At 39.4% G+C, this 15,338-nt stretch overlaps 1 protein-coding gene across 1 annotated transcript; it reads left to right on the plus strand.

The window, feature by feature from the left end:
* The first annotated feature begins 159 nt into the window (after positions 1–159).
* On the plus strand, positions 160–11,024 carry CHCHD4 (coiled-coil-helix-coiled-coil-helix domain containing 4). Its single transcript, XM_063291669.1, has 3 exons — positions 160–538; positions 3,147–3,245; positions 9,941–11,024. Exons 1-3 carry the CDS (start codon positions 517–519, stop codon positions 10,234–10,236), a joined length of 417 nt encoding a protein of 138 aa, XP_063147739.1. The 5' UTR covers positions 160–516; the 3' UTR covers positions 10,237–11,024.
* The last annotated feature ends 4,314 nt before the right edge of the window (positions 11,025–15,338 follow it).

Below are 15,338 nucleotides of genomic sequence, written 5' to 3' on the forward strand. Positions count from 1 at the left end.
GAGCATGCTGGGAAATAGAGTCCTGACGTGCCTGTCCTTCGCAAAGCATTCCTGGGAATATCATTGAACTTTCGAGGCATACAAAGGCGGGAAGGAGAGAAGAAACTGAGAACCCGCATAGGTCGCAAAGCTTGTCGGGAAAGCGGCGGAAGGACCGGTTCTTTCGCATAGCCTCTTGGAACATGTAGTCCGTTATGAATAACGGCTCTGCTCGGTTTTCTATTCATTTCTCCCCCTTCAACTTCGGGCCACTCAGGAGGAAAGACTGTGCTCCAGCTGACGCGGGGCTGCGTGATTCGTGGGCCCCCTTGCGGATGTGAATGCCCGGGGGAGAGAGGCGCTCAGGCGGCTTCAGGGCTTCTCTTTGGGGTCCTTCCCTCTGGGTGAGAGGTTGTCGCGAGGGAGCCTGCGAGCGCGAGGGAAGAGGCGTGCGCTTCGCTGTGCTGCCGGGTAGCTGTGGCCGATTAACGGGTCGTTCATTGGGTCATTCGGAGTCGCTCCCAGCTCGCCCTAGACATGTCCTACTGCAGGCAAGAAGGTACCGGGGCGCGCGAGGAGGGAAGGGGCTGCGCGAGGAGGAAGGAGGCGATGGCCGCGGTCGGGCCGGCTCCTTGGACTGTGCTCCTGCTGGGCCTTTATGTCCTCGAGCCGCGACGCGGTTCTGCCTTCTGGAGCCCAGAGAAACAGTGGGCCGTGCCGGAAGGGGCAAGGAGGTTGGCACGAGAGTCGGCTGGGAGACTTTGGGTCGGTCACTCTCTCTCAGCCTAGCCCACCTCACAGGGTTGTTGTTGTGAGGAAAAGAGGAAGAGGAAGGAGGAATAGGTATGTTCCCTGTCTTGAGTTATTTATAAAAATAATAAAAGTGAGATAGAAAATAAATGAATGAATAAAATTTATGCTGTCCCATCAGAGGAAATAAATGAATGTAGGTGTTTCATTAGGACATTCCTGTAATAGCAGGACTGAGCTTTGGGGGTGAGAGTTGGATCTGAACTCTCTTCTCCCAGAAATCTTCTGGCTTTAGAGGTCCTGGCCTTGCCTTCCTGCATTCCTGTGGGTCTTGGTAGTTTTTGCTGTCACTATCTATTTTCCAGGGTGATGTCTTTTCCTCCTGGCACCCTCCTCACTAACCCTAGTGTGAGTGAGTGTGTGAGAGAGCAATGGCCCTCGCAGTCTGTGCACCTTATTTGTAAAAAAAAAAAAACCAAATGACAATTGGGAAATAAATTCTATAGTGCCACCTCCTGCCTCAAGACCATTAAGATGTGCAACTAGGGAGATCAGCAAAAACACACATCCCCTTTGAGGTAGATCCATCTCACAAACCATACAAGTAGTCCTAGAGTTAAACCACTCATTCAGCAACCGCTCAAAGTTACAATGGTGCTGAATGAGTAGTACTTATGACCGATCTTCGAAGCTCCAGCTGTTGCAGCATCCCTGCAGTCATGTAATCACAATTTGGGTGCTTGGCAACCAGCCTGCACTTACGACGGTTGCAGCAGGAATTTTGGAGAGCATTCTATCTTTTTCTAAAGCATTTGTACAAAGCAATCTGATTTTTAAAAATAACGCAGTCTTTAACTCTCATGTTTTGTATCAAGTTGTGGACTTCTGGGGGAGGTATGGTGAACTGCAGGCAGTTCTATGAAAGTGGAGTCGACAATTGCAGCAAAGACCAAGGAACCATGGGTAGACTTGTTCCTTGGAACCTCTCCAGATAAGAACACGGTGGGAGATTGGCCACATGTGCTCCTGACGGCTGCTCCTCGCGAGGAGCCCACAGGACAGTGGTTTTCCATGGCTTTGAGAGCCAGGAGACAATGGAATTAGCCATATTGCTGGCAACTGCAGTGGAGACTTAAATGACACTAAGTTCGCAAACCTAATTTTCTAATCGCTTTTGGAAATTGCTTATTAACTATTTCTAAGCTCTTAGAGACTTTCAGAATGACAAGTTTTAAAATGCTGGGTGAGTTTGCTTCAATTCTGAATAAAAGAAAATTTTAATTGTATGCTTAAGAATTTAATCTGAAATAAACAGCAAAAAGCTAAGTAAGATTTTGATCTTAGAAAGTTATAAATGGACTAAGGGTTTAGATAAACTTGGAATATTGAAACTTTTACAATAAGATTTTGGAATTAATTATAAAGAACGAACAGCTTCTTGTGGGTAATCAATTCTGTTTTGGTTTTTACAAGACACAACAAAGAAGCAATTTCATGATTTCAAAAACTGGACACTAGACGGGACTAAAGTTTTTAGGTAGAAGAAAGATCTGTAAGCCTGTAAAATGTTGCAAAACATTATCACAATGAAAATATTGAAGGAGATTTTTGAAGAATGAAATCAGAAAATATCAATAATGTCAGTAATGATGTCTGTTTCTATGGATGGATTATATCCAAAAGATATAATATTATTATTGAAGAAATGACAGATGTAGAACAAATTTTATCTGACAACTTAGAGATGGTATCAAAAGTGGATTTACAACTGACAGGCCAAGAGAATGTCTTAGAAAAGGCTGTTTTATTGGATCTACAAAAGAAACTAGCTGAGTTTTTAAAATTTAAAAATGAAATACAAATGACAAACCAAGAGAGTGACCTGGATAATTTTTTTCCTATTGGAATTACAAAAGAGACTTGTTAAAGCCTTGAAGAACTCTGTGTGATGGGACAGAGAAAAAATGAAAAGAAATCAAATCCTACGACAATATTTGAGTGAACTAAAGATTAAGACTGTTAGAAGTAAAAGGAAGGGTACATGGATACTTTTTACTACTTCCTATTCTCTTTTCTTTTTAAAAGTTTAATTTGTATTAGATTTTACTACTATAATCAAAATTCTTAATAAAAATTATAGATAGATAGTAAAGTTTTGGATCAAGTGATAAAAAAATTGAAAAGTGAAATAAGTAGGATCCAAAGGAGTTAAGGTATCTTCAGATTCATCCCAATGTTTATCCTTAACGATTTTCAGTTTGTTTAACCAGAGTTAATGTCAAGACATACGTGACTTATATTGAAGCGTCTCCAGGGGACAGTGTCGTCTGTCAATGAACTTCTTCAGAAGCTTGTGGCAGATTAGTCCCTTATCTGCTCTTCTGATATTGGTTATGCTTTTTTTCCCTAATAATTAGGAAAGGACAGAATTATATTTGTGACCAAAGAAGACCATGAAACACCAAGCAGTGCTGAACTGGTGGCTGATGATCCCAATGATCCTTATGAAGATCATGGTCAGTGGAATGGAGATAAGCATTGGGTTCTATTTAAGCATGTTAACATTGTCTTGGGTTTTGTGTTTTACTGAAGTAATGTTGAGATTTGTTACATTACGCACCTCTATTATCTAAAAAAATAGCAGGTAATCATTTAAATTACATCTCAAAACTAAAAAATAGTCTAACTCTCCTTGGCTATACAGCATAATCTCTTTGGTGTTTTAACTTCTCCATATTCAATATGGATACACCCAAATATTGTGGATGATACTGGGTATAACAGTTTTTCCTATGTTTTCTTAGACTGTAATAAAAAATGACCTTGAGCCTGTTGAGGTATAATAGCAACCTACGTTTCAGCTTCATGAGAATGAGTTTCCACTTATATGCTCTCTCATGTGCTAAGACTGTTATCTTTCATCCCAGTTTATTCACACTTTATTCAAAAAGGGGGTTCTGGTCCTGTGGATGGGTCTAGAGATATAGAATAAATCTTATCCTCTTCTTTCATCATCCTCATTAACTTGGAATAAGATAGAAGTAGGCACTTATGATGTATGGAGAATATTGCAGTTGTTGGAGAGTCTCTCTTTAGTAGTATTAAAGGAAAACATGCAGATTGTCATTTTGCATTTTACAAGTGAAACAAAATTGAATTATTTTCTCAATGAAGTGAGAAGTATGCTGAGTGGGTTTTTTTTAAAATGTATATTTTACATGTACTCCTTCATGTTTAACATATTTCCTATACTCTAATTTGCAAAAGTCAGTTTTGAATTGAGTTGTTGAGAGTCAGGTAGCATATTATTATTATTATTTCAAAATGTAGGTGAAAAATCTATTATTTCAGTGTAATCTCTAGAGGGCAGCATTTGTTCACTCTGATAGTTCAAACACAGCTATGTTGGTTGTCTTTTATATATGATCCTCTTTGAGCTTTATTTCTTAGCGTAAACCTAAGTCACATGGTTTTGGCTGGTAATGGACACCATTAATTGTACTTGTCCAGAGTAAAGCAGCTTATATACTAAACCTGTAAATTGGTATAATATAGGATGTGCATTATAAAAAAGGATTGTGTGACATTCCTTGTTTTCATGAGTAGAATCAATCCTCTGAATTAAATCAGGTGTTTCAAACTTAAAAAGCCTAGAGACCAAGATAAATCTGAAGTGATTTATCTTGATCTGATTTTTTTACATCTCAAAAACCTGGTGTTTTACCAGGGGTATGTAGACTTTGTATATCCATGCACGGGCAGTTATGGGTACCTCCAGGGCTGCTCATGTAATGCTTCTGCTGTGCAAGCTGCATTGGGTAATGGTTTGCTTCCGGGTCCAATTCTGAGTTTTGGTGATGACCTTTAAAGCCCTTCATGGCATGGGCCCAGGTTACCTGAGGAACTATCTCGTCCCCATCATATCAACGCATCCCACCCATTCTGGCAAGGGAAGCATGCTATGGACCCTGTCAGCTAAAGAATTCCGACTGGTGGGGTCTAGGAGGGGAGCCTTTTCTACCATTGGTCCCGCCCTGTGGAATATCCTGCCCCCTGAAGTGAGGTTGGCCCCCACTCTTCTGGCCTTCCAGAAGAGTGTTAAGACCTGGCTCTGTCAACTAGCCTGGGGATTCAGTAGTGGTATGCAGCCCTAGGGGTGGTTGGTGGCTTGAGGAAGCTCTCTCTTTTTAATTTTTTAACTTTGTATATTTCTTGTATGGATTTTTTATGGTCTTTTTTACTTGCAAGCTGCTCAGAGTCACTGGCACAGTGAGATAGCAGTGTATAAATTTAATCAATCAATCAATCACTCTATGGTATAGCATGAATATTAAAAAGTGTGCCTTTAATATATTGTATGTCTGGGGAATGGTGGCTTTAACAAAACTCTCAGTGCTGATTGTAACTTAATAATTTTTAGGCTTCATTCCTGCCACCTTTCAGCTGTTCAGTTGGAAGGAAGTCTGGAGATTATTTGATATCTTTGCAGCAAGTGCCAATAGAGCCTTAGCAAGGCAGACTCAATGCTCAAGTTGTGGGCCACACTGGAGAACCTGAGTAGGCCAGTTGAAACCCCTGTGCCTTTTGTGGGGCAAGGCTAATCTAAGTTTTATAAAAACAATATTAGGATAGTGAAAAAAAACCTGTCTTTTTGCTGATGTGGTGCCATAGGAACAGCAAGGCCTTCATAATGCATTTAATCCAACTCATGCTTAGCCCCTTGTCAGGCATGAAAGAAGAGGTTTGTATGAGAGGTATACAAAACATTTTGAGCCCAAAATGGCCATTTTGAGTGAAACAAAATTCATGTTTCAAAAGTTTCATTTTGAGGTTGAAACAGAGCACTCTGTTTTATTCTGACTTTGGAACAAAGTTTCAGGTGATTGTGTTTTTAGTGTTACAGTTAAAGAAAACAAACTTAAAATGGGATGTTCCAATTTCAGTGTCTGAGTGTTTCAGAGTTGAAACAAAACATAGTTATGTTCCAAAAGTTTTGCTTGAATGTGGGAACCAAACACTTCAAGTTTTGTTCTGACAGAAGATAGTCAATTGAGTCTGCCCCGACAGACAGAATATTTAAAGTTTTGCTTTGAACTCATAATAAAATACATTTCCTATTTTGTGCACGTATAAGTTGGAGAATTATTGGAGAATTGCGAAATATTAATCTTTTGAATAATTGTTTTTATTATATCACTCTTTTATTTCCAATGTTTGTAATTTTGTTTTATGCTTTCATGTATGGTTTCATTAATTATTTTTGTGTTTTGTTTTTTCTCATCTTGAGCACTATTTCTGATCCAACAATGATCAAAACCTTGTCACTTGAAACAATATGTTCAAGTGCTGCCTACTAAATCAGGGTATTGCAAGGGGCACAACATCAGGAAGATACATCAAAATGTTATAAGTAATTAGGGAAGACTCTTGGTCAGAAACATAATTTCAATTATGTAATTGGAAGCAGCCATTCTTAGAGCATACTAGTTAATACACTTCATAGTAAGATACTAAAAACGACTTTCAGCCTTGATGTGATTGAAGTTAACCTTGCACCCTTCTTGAGATGAAAAGGAATTGCTGATACCTTTCCCGCAGCTCTTAGACCTTAAGTGCCATCTGTATATTATAGCCAAAGGATGTGGAGAAATCCATCTTTCAACCTTTCTAATTTCAGACAGGCTGTGTTGCTGGCCAGGAGCCAGGGCAGAGTGTTTAGAATGGATAGAAATGATCTCTGCTTTGTGACTCCTGCCACAGCTTCTGTAAAGGTTTGAAGCTGAATTGCTTACTGGCCATGAATACACATATACATACATAAACAAAGAATGACTGAAGCTTCTCTCCCTACCCTTCTATTTGCCTTAGTGAAAGGCAGGTCTGTCCAGAGGAAAATCAACATGAAAAGTTGAAGGCAATTTTGTTAGAAGCAATCCTTGTTTCCAAATAAAAGAGCCAATTGGTTTTATAGAAATGGAAACTAAATTAGTCCTATAAAGCTACTTTGCAACTGTGTGTCACAATTGACTGTAAGAACCAATTTTTAGCTTTCCTGGAGTTGCATTGTTCTTATGAATCAACTCTTCTTTTCCTGTGAAGTTATAATACATTAGAGGGTCAAGTGGATTATGTGTGTGCTTATTATTTGAGTTTTTTACAATGATAGCTGAGGAATTTTTGATTTGTACTAATGAAAAGCTACCTAACTTAATATACCAATGTGCAATTTAACAATCCAAAACTAATGATCAGTACTGCATTTTTCTTATAGTTGTGATGTGGCTCTTCAGTGGCCATGCCTATAAAATGTCTATTAGAAAAATTCTGTACAAAAATTATAGATCAAGAGAAACAGGGTTTATAATGCACTGGCCTTTTGTGCATGTATTTTTATTTTTTATCATATAGAGGACAAACTAAGTTAAGATTTTAAAAACAAACTCTGCAAAAATGAACAAAAATGCCTACTGATTAGAAAGAAAATCTTTTTCTTTGGAAAATGTTACTATTTTCTGCATGTAGTCTTAATATTTAACTAATATTTAACTATATTATAAAAATGTATCTTTTTATTGGTTGGAGGAAAATTCTGAGAGTGCCTTGGACTGCAAGAAGATCCAACCAGTCCATCCTCCAGGAAATAAAGCCAGACTGCTCACTTGAGGGAATGATATTAAAGGCAAAACTGAAATACTTTGGCCACATAATGAGAAGACAGGACAGCCTGGAGAAGATGCTGATGCTAGGGAGAGTGGAGGGCAAAAGGAAGAGGGGCCGACCAAGGGCAAGGTGGATGGATGATATTCTAGAGGTGACGGACTCGTCCCTGGGGGAGCTGGGGGTGTTGATGACCGACAGGAAGCTCTGGCGTGGGCTGGTCCATGAAGTCACGAAGAGTCAGAAGCAACTAAACGAATAAACAACAATCTTTTTATTGACAGTAGTTGCTAGTGGAGCCCCCAGTTGTTTGTTTATTTATGTTAATAGATACTTGAAAGCACAATGAAAACATAGCAGAAAAAGAAAGGAGTAAAAAGAAAAGTGATTTACAAGCTGTATAAAATTGAATAACAATTTTGAAGTAATGTTAAGTTAGTACTGCAAATAAAGGTGACCTTGTATTAGCACTTCAAAATCATTATTAAAATCAAATCAATATTGAATAATTAACAAAGGCAACCAGTATAATAATAATCAGTCATAGTGAATGATTAATAAGAATATCTAATCTGAGACAGTCTCTTTATTGTAACAAATCAGGCAAGATCTAATATTTTAAATCTTACGTTAAGAGCCTCCAATTCTTTAGCAAGCATAGACACAAGCAAGGTGGTATATTGGTAGCCATCTGTGACTGCATCATATACTGAATCCTTTAAAACAGGCACATAGCCTCACTGCCTGTACAGGGGGCCCTTGTTATTCATGGGGATTCTGTTCTAGCCAAACTACCATGGATAGCAAGACTGCAAAAAATGCTTTATGCCTGCCATGTGCAAAAATCTGCCATTCTGCATATGCGTAAAATAGACAAAAACCTTGCCAATAACAGCAGATATACTAAACAGATAATGCGTTTTGGTCTGTATTTTCCAACCACTATACAAGAAACATTGATAATAAGGGCCACCTGTCTGGGCTTCTGTAGTTTGTGATGCATCAGCAACCTGAAAAAAAAAATGAACCAACTCTTCTCCAGGTTATGCAGGTTCCCAGACATTAATTAACCAGGCAGATTTCTTTCTGTTTTGCCATTAAACTGAGATAGTAACTGCACTTCTGCCTAATGCTAAACTGGAGGGTAGTGTTTTCTGAATGAGCTTTGTGCTTGCTCATGCTCCCCTTCCCTATTCTGGCACTGCTGCAAGAAGAAAACCAGAAGCTTTTGCTCTCCTTATGTCTATACCTGGTCATAATAAAAATAATGCTGTATGATAACATGTATGATTTGGAAAATAAACCAACTTCAAATTATGGTTTACAATGCTAGCTTGTTTCCTGAAACGGTAGTAAATTATTAACCAGTCCCAGGTGCAGATAAAACAATCAGCTATGGATAATTGAAAAAAACTGCTAATATCTTCCTTGCAGCATACGGGCAGGAAAGGGGTGTGTGTCAGTAAGAAGTCTGAGCTTATGCATAAAATGCAGAACTGTTGTTTAATGTTACATCCAAATCAGATCTCAGTTAACAGGAAACAGATTTGCATAAGAGTGATGTAATAATGACGTGTGCAAACATTCCTATGAAGGAAACACAATGTAATTTCCAGTCATCGGTTTCTTTTCTCCTTTAGGATCAGTTATATACACAATGGGATAGGGACTTTTGACATTAATAAAAGGTCTAGGAAATCCAAATTAGCTTTTTCTCTCTCTCTTTGGCATTCAAATTATCTTCCTTTTAGTTTTCACGTATTTTTATGAGAAGCCTTTCTCTGTTTACGGCGGTTTATTACACATTAGTTGGCAAATGATCTCTTTCAAGAGCTAAAACCATTCATGTCCAGTTCTATCCATGTTCATGTTAGTTGGGCAGCAGCAGACCTTAGTGCCCTGCATCTGGAGGTTTTTGTGGCTACGGTTAGGAAAAGGAAAGTTGGCTTCTGAAAACTGCTCACATTTCTGTTTTGAGTGCTTATAAATGTCCTGAACAGTCAGGCAACTTTTTCTGTAAGTTTTCATTTGTGAAAGAAACGAACAAAAGCCTTTTCTCATTGGCTTAGTATTTTCTATCCTAAATTTGGTGGTGGCCTCCTCCTCCTTTTTGCCATAGACCTAAAAACAAAGTTGCTCTTCTCTTTTGTTTTCTTGTGGCACCACTCAGGCTTCTTAGGAAGATCAAAAGTATGTTCACCACCAAATAGGTTGATGTTACTCCAAAATACAGAATTTATCACTTAGGTTCCTACAGACTATGAAACTTAGTGACTTGGATCACACACAATGCTCAGTAAAATGTAATTTGTTTGGTTTAGGGTATGGTGAACATGCCTACATATTGGGGCAGCTTATAAAAACTGAAACATTTCAACAGCCAATGTAACTAATGTTTGGCTTATGACCTACTGTATTCACTAAACCTTGAGTCTGAATATGGTTAAAGAATCTATGCCTTGCTGTGCATGAACCCAGCCAATGTAAAGTCCCAATATAAAGTCCCAATGTAAAATAATTTTGTAATTTACTTGCTTTTTTCCTCTCCTCTTAGGTTTGATATTGCCTAATGGAGATATCAACTGGAATTGCCCATGCCTTGGTGGAATGGCTAGTGGTCCTTGTGGGGAACAATTCAAGTCAGCATTTTCCTGTTTTCATTATAGCAAGGAAGAAATTAAGGGCTCGGATTGTGTGGACCAGTTTCGTGCAATGCAAGAATGTATGCAGAAATACCCAGATCTGTATCCTCAAGAAGATGATGATGATGATGATGAAGATGAAGAAGAAGATAATCAAAGCAAAGATTTAGAAACTACACCTTCTATTGGCAAAGAAAAGTCGAGCTAATGAAAGACTGCGGAGACTGTGGTCTCCTTTCCATATTCAAAGACATACAGACTTAGGCAATGTATCTTTTCTCCTCTTTTTTCTCTTGACTCCACTGATCCCTCAAGGAATGCACTTCTGTATACTGTATCATGTGAAATAACTTACTGTGAAGAAGAAACCTCAGCCCTATGGTTTTAATAAAGAAAAGTTGCAGTGAAGTCAGTATAAAAGAAATGCAGACACCACCAGTGCTTTATCAGTTTTCTCTCCTTCTCCAGTCATGTTCAGTCTATAGGTTGGCTTGAAGAAAAACAGAGATGGAGCCAATGCTTATTTGGGAAAACCACATCGGCAAGGATATTGGATCAGCAAAATTTCAGTCATTAGCTGTCTTCAAGATTTTATATGCTGAAAATTAATATTAATTTCTTTCTCAGAACAACCAGAAAGATTCAGAAATATGGGTAAAATTTTCACTTGGTCAGTCTTATGTGCCTGATGACACAGGAAGTTTGCATATACTATTAATTTCCAATAATAGAAAATTAATGTTAGTGTGTTGATTTCCCATTTTAAAATAAATGTTCATCAGGCCTTGCCATAACTGAATTGACAGTGAAAAACATTGGCCACTGTGTTCCTTAATGTTCCTAATAATTCCTGTTTGTGGGGTTTCCTTTGTTCAAACCCCTCTCTCTTCCAGGCAGATTGCTGACCTTGATAGGAGAACTGCAATGTTACCTGGAGTAACAAACCTCTCCATAGATATTGTGATTTGATTGTATATTAAAAGTGAATTCCTTTTACTTTGCATTGAAGCCCCTGTGTCTTTTGTTAATGCTAATGACTGTTCCCTGTGACAGGCTACTTTGTTTTGTTAAATGGGCACATAGGTAGTCCTCGCTTAACGGCCATTTGTTCAACAACTGTTCGAAGTTATGACAGTGCTGAATGAATGGTAGTTACAACCTGTCCTCGGAAGTTACGGCCATTGCAGCAACCCCACGGTCATGTGATAAAAATTTGGGCACTTGGCAACCAGCCCGCATTTATGACCAGAGTGTGTGCTTCGACTCCTCCCTCCCTCCCATCTCTGCCCTTTTGGCCACCCAGCACTCCACTGCTGCCTACCCCTGCCACCCCCAACTGACCTTCACTGTTTTCTTCCGGGAGAAGGTGATAGCTGTCAGCGCTATGCTAGCCACCTGCACCACCGCCCCGCCTCCTCCGCCAGCTCTGTCCCACTGCCTCCTCCCCGGCCAGGTCTGGCAACCTTCCTTCAACAAATGAGGCTCTGCTGTGTGTGTCCTGGGTCGGCAGCCTCACCCAGCCACTGGGTCCCAGGCCAGCAGCAGGAGGAAGAAGACAGTGAAGGTCAGCTATAGGGAGTGGTGGCAGAGTGCAAGGCATCCAAAAGGGCAGAGATTGGGGGGAGATAGGTGGGTGGGGGGAGATGAAGCAGAGGCAAGTGCGGCAGGTGGCAGAGATTTGCCTACTGAAGGAAGCTTGCCAGGCCTGGCTGGGGAGGAGGCAGCGGGACGGAGTCAGCAGTTCATGCAGGGCAGAAGAAGTGTGAGGTCCTCGTCTAACGACCGTAACAAGGACTACCAGAACTGCGATACTGTTTCACCTAACTGTTTCGCTTAGCAATGGAAATTCCAGGCCCAATTAGGGTCACTAAGTGAGGGCTATCCGTACCCTCATTTGTTCGGAGGAAAATTCTGGCCTCCTGTGAACTGCATTCTGGGAGGTGGCGGCTCTGGAATCATCAGTGGATATATGTTCTTAGTGCTAGGCCAACCTGTCCAAAAATTTAGCTTAATAATAAAATTTTAAATGTACATGGCCTATATAGTCGTGGTGGTTAAATCATCTTTAAAGTACAGATTATTTGCTGCAAAATACTGCAGGTGTGTAATAAATGTATAAATCTTTGAGGTTGTGCCCTTCCATTTGAACAAGGGCTTGATCCAATAAATACTCCAATGTGAATGGAAAGGAAAGAGGTGATTTCACTGACACTTTTGGTGTGATGCCCTGCACCTGCCAAAATGGGGTCTTGAGGAACCTGTGGAGCAATGTAATAAACAGTGGGGTCAGCTGTGTGTTTGTAAAAAAGGGAGATTTTGCAGAATCAAGTTTGTTCTCTTCTCATGGATGCCTCTACTGAACCAAATAATCTTAATTGGATGGAAGCACACAATATTACACACACCATACATCTGCCGACCTTGATTTACTCGCATTCTGTTTTTATGTCTGGCAGCAGCCGATATGAGAGGCATCAATACAAACTGTTAAAGACTTCTATTCTGTGCTTTCAGTATTAAAGCTGTCAGAGCACTCTGAACATGAGTTCTCCTTCCCTTTTCTATTCTTCATTCTCAGTGGTTTCCTCCTCTCTATCTGGTCTAATGTTTGAAATTCATTTATTTCTGTTTTCTAGACATAGGATTAATGCGGTAGAAAAATATATTACATGAATCCTCAGTGACATTCCATGGATGGAGTTCTTTCTTGCAAGCGATGACTCAGTCTAGTAGCTGATGAATATGAAATTTGAGTTTGCCCTCTTGCTGAGGAGGTGATTCTGAATCACTTGCGATGTAGGTGGATTGGTTGTGTCTTGGAAGATAACACGGCAACCCAAACTATATAATGCTAAACATGTATTTGTTAGAATTGCTTGTTAAATTTGTATCCTGCTTTTTCTCCAGAGCTCAAGGCAGAATAAATAGTGCTGAGAGAGAAGTTAGCTTTTCCCTCTCAGTGACTGGCTCAAGGTTATGGCTGAGTTAATGGATCGCTTGCACCCTACTCCTGCAATTATCTAATGAGGAAGAAATACTCCAAGCCTACATTTAGAAATCAAATATATACTTGATACACTCTGAAAAAGTGTAATTAATAGTTAGCCCCTCCATCAGTTGACCTACCCCCTGAACCTTGGCATTCCCAGGTCCAACTTAAGATATGTTTAGAATTTTATTAAGAAGCTTGAAAAGTTAGTACTGTAATGTTGCAGCCCATATTTCTTCAAGGCTATAATAAAATAATCTGCATGGCTTTCAGCTTGCTTACGTTAGGATGAAAGTCAATTTTCTTTGGTTCACATCATGATACAAACCAAACTAGTGTGTATTTTTGAACTAATGCATGGTCCGGAATTGTCCAGATTCTTTGCATTTCTCTTCATGTTGTATTTTGGATCAGAAGATGTGTGAAGTTTCCGTTTTGAAAAAGCACAAAAGCGAGACAGAAAAAAAAACAACCCCTATAAAAAGTTAGGAAAACAGGCAAATAAGTCCATTCTTAATTTAAATATGAAGTAAAAGGGTTTGCTTGCTTGCCTCTAAGGCCCCAAGGAAGCTCTCTGATCTCCGCCATTTTTCATTTAGTGAAGTAAAGTATAAGCACCAGGTTGACCCTCTCAGAAAGTGTGTGAAAAAGCCTCTTCAGTCTGCATGCAGTGTCAGTGAAACAGACGCCAAAGGTGCTGAGATGATAAACGTGGCCCCTAAACAGCCGTCCATGGAGAGCAAGTTCTGAGGAATCAGATGGAGTGCATTTGTGAATAGGGCTTACCTGAACCAGACCAGGCCAAAAGGGACATCAGTGGCTGACTTATCAACAGCTGGTGCCTGGCTGGTGAAATGTCGTCTCCCCCCTTGGGTTTAAAGATTTATTACATACATATATTATACTACTCATTTGGTATTGTCTGGTTAATAAGACATCTGTGGCAAGAATGCTTTGGAACTGCTTTTTTGTAATGCTGTCAACCATTACAACAGCCCTGTAGGATACGTCCGTTCACCATAGGATTCTCACAGGGCTACCATATATAAAGGCATTGCTGCTAGGTCTGCATTTGAATACGGTAGCAGGTTAAATCTGAATTTAATAAATTGTGATTTACTATATAAATTGCAATAAAATGCGGGTTCAGTTGAAATCACCGCAGCAAATGAGCTATAAATCCCCAGTGCAAGCAATAGGGCTTAAGTTCAACCAACTCCATCAATTTTAGCTGAACGCTTCCCTTTATAGGTCATTTTCACCAGAAAGTTAACACCAGTGCTATTTATTTGGATGTGAAATACACTGACTATATGTTAAGATCAGTAGGTCACACGCCTGGATTAGTTGTATGTTTTTTGTTCCTATTCACGTATCTAATTCCACTTTTATTCTGTTTTTCTTTGGCATTCAAGTTAGTATACATGAGGTCTCCCCCAATTTTATCTTCACAACAGTTCTGTGAAGTGGGTTGTTCTAAGAGTGATTCAAGGTCTCCCAGCGAGTTCCCTGGGTAGATGGGAACTTGAACCTGGGACTCCCGAGGTCCAATCCACACTGTTCATGCCCAAAAGCAATTATTTGGAAATGCAGCAGAACCTCAAAATGTGCCGGGGAAAATGGAGCAAACACCATTCTTCTCTGGTACCTACTTTTGTGCAGTAGAAGAGTTGCTCTCCTTTCTCTTCATACCCTATTTTACCATTTTTTCCCCCCTTCAGTCTCTGCATTTAAATTGGGTATTTTGGATATTTGAACGGCCTTTTCACTTACCAGCAGACACAGAACTGCAGCTAAAAAAGCAGAGCTTCTAAGAAAATGTTTTAGATATATGTAATATCTTAGGTCTAGCAATAGACCATCTAGCTCTTTATCTGACAGAACATTCATCAGACAAACTATGAAAAAAATACAGACAGTATAACATAAACATATAGTTTACAATGTGTCCAAAGTGACTTTAGCACTTTAATTGAAACTGTGATGAGCTAAAAAAACAAAGGTCTGTGTCCATAAATTAACTGACATGCATATCAGATCCTACAATAAAAGAGCAGTAAGATTTATAATGCCTTGGCCAAAGCTTAAGTACAAATCATTTACTATATATTCAAAATTAAACTTTTTCTTCTGTTAACTTATTGCCCATGTTTTAGGAGAGATTAATTTTTAGTGCAAACACTTAGTGCCTTTCAAAAGAAATTCCATAGTCTAGAACAAAAAATGGAACAACGCACATCAATCTTACTCCTCCAGTACAAGTTATATGGAAATGTCTAGGTTTAATGGCTGCCTTAGAATGGAACACTTCTTTATGCAGC

The sequence above is a fragment of the Candoia aspera genome, chromosome 2, assembly GCF_035149785.1.
Source record: "Candoia aspera isolate rCanAsp1 chromosome 2, rCanAsp1.hap2, whole genome shotgun sequence".
NCBI classification, from domain to species: Eukaryota; Metazoa; Chordata; class Lepidosauria; order Squamata; family Boidae; genus Candoia; species Candoia aspera.

Bases quoted from the DNA above. Each gene is read 5' to 3' on its own strand.
- CHCHD4 (XM_063291669.1), top strand. From the start codon at position 517: ATGTCCTACTGCAGGCAAGAAG. The intron at 539-3,146 runs GTACCGGGGCGC...CCTAATAATTAG, and splicing joins GTCCTACTGCAGGCAAGAAG to GAAAGGACAGAATTATATTT. The intron at 3,246-9,940 runs GTCAGTGGAATG...CTCTCCTCTTAG, and splicing joins TGATCCTTATGAAGATCATG to GTTTGATATTGCCTAATGGA.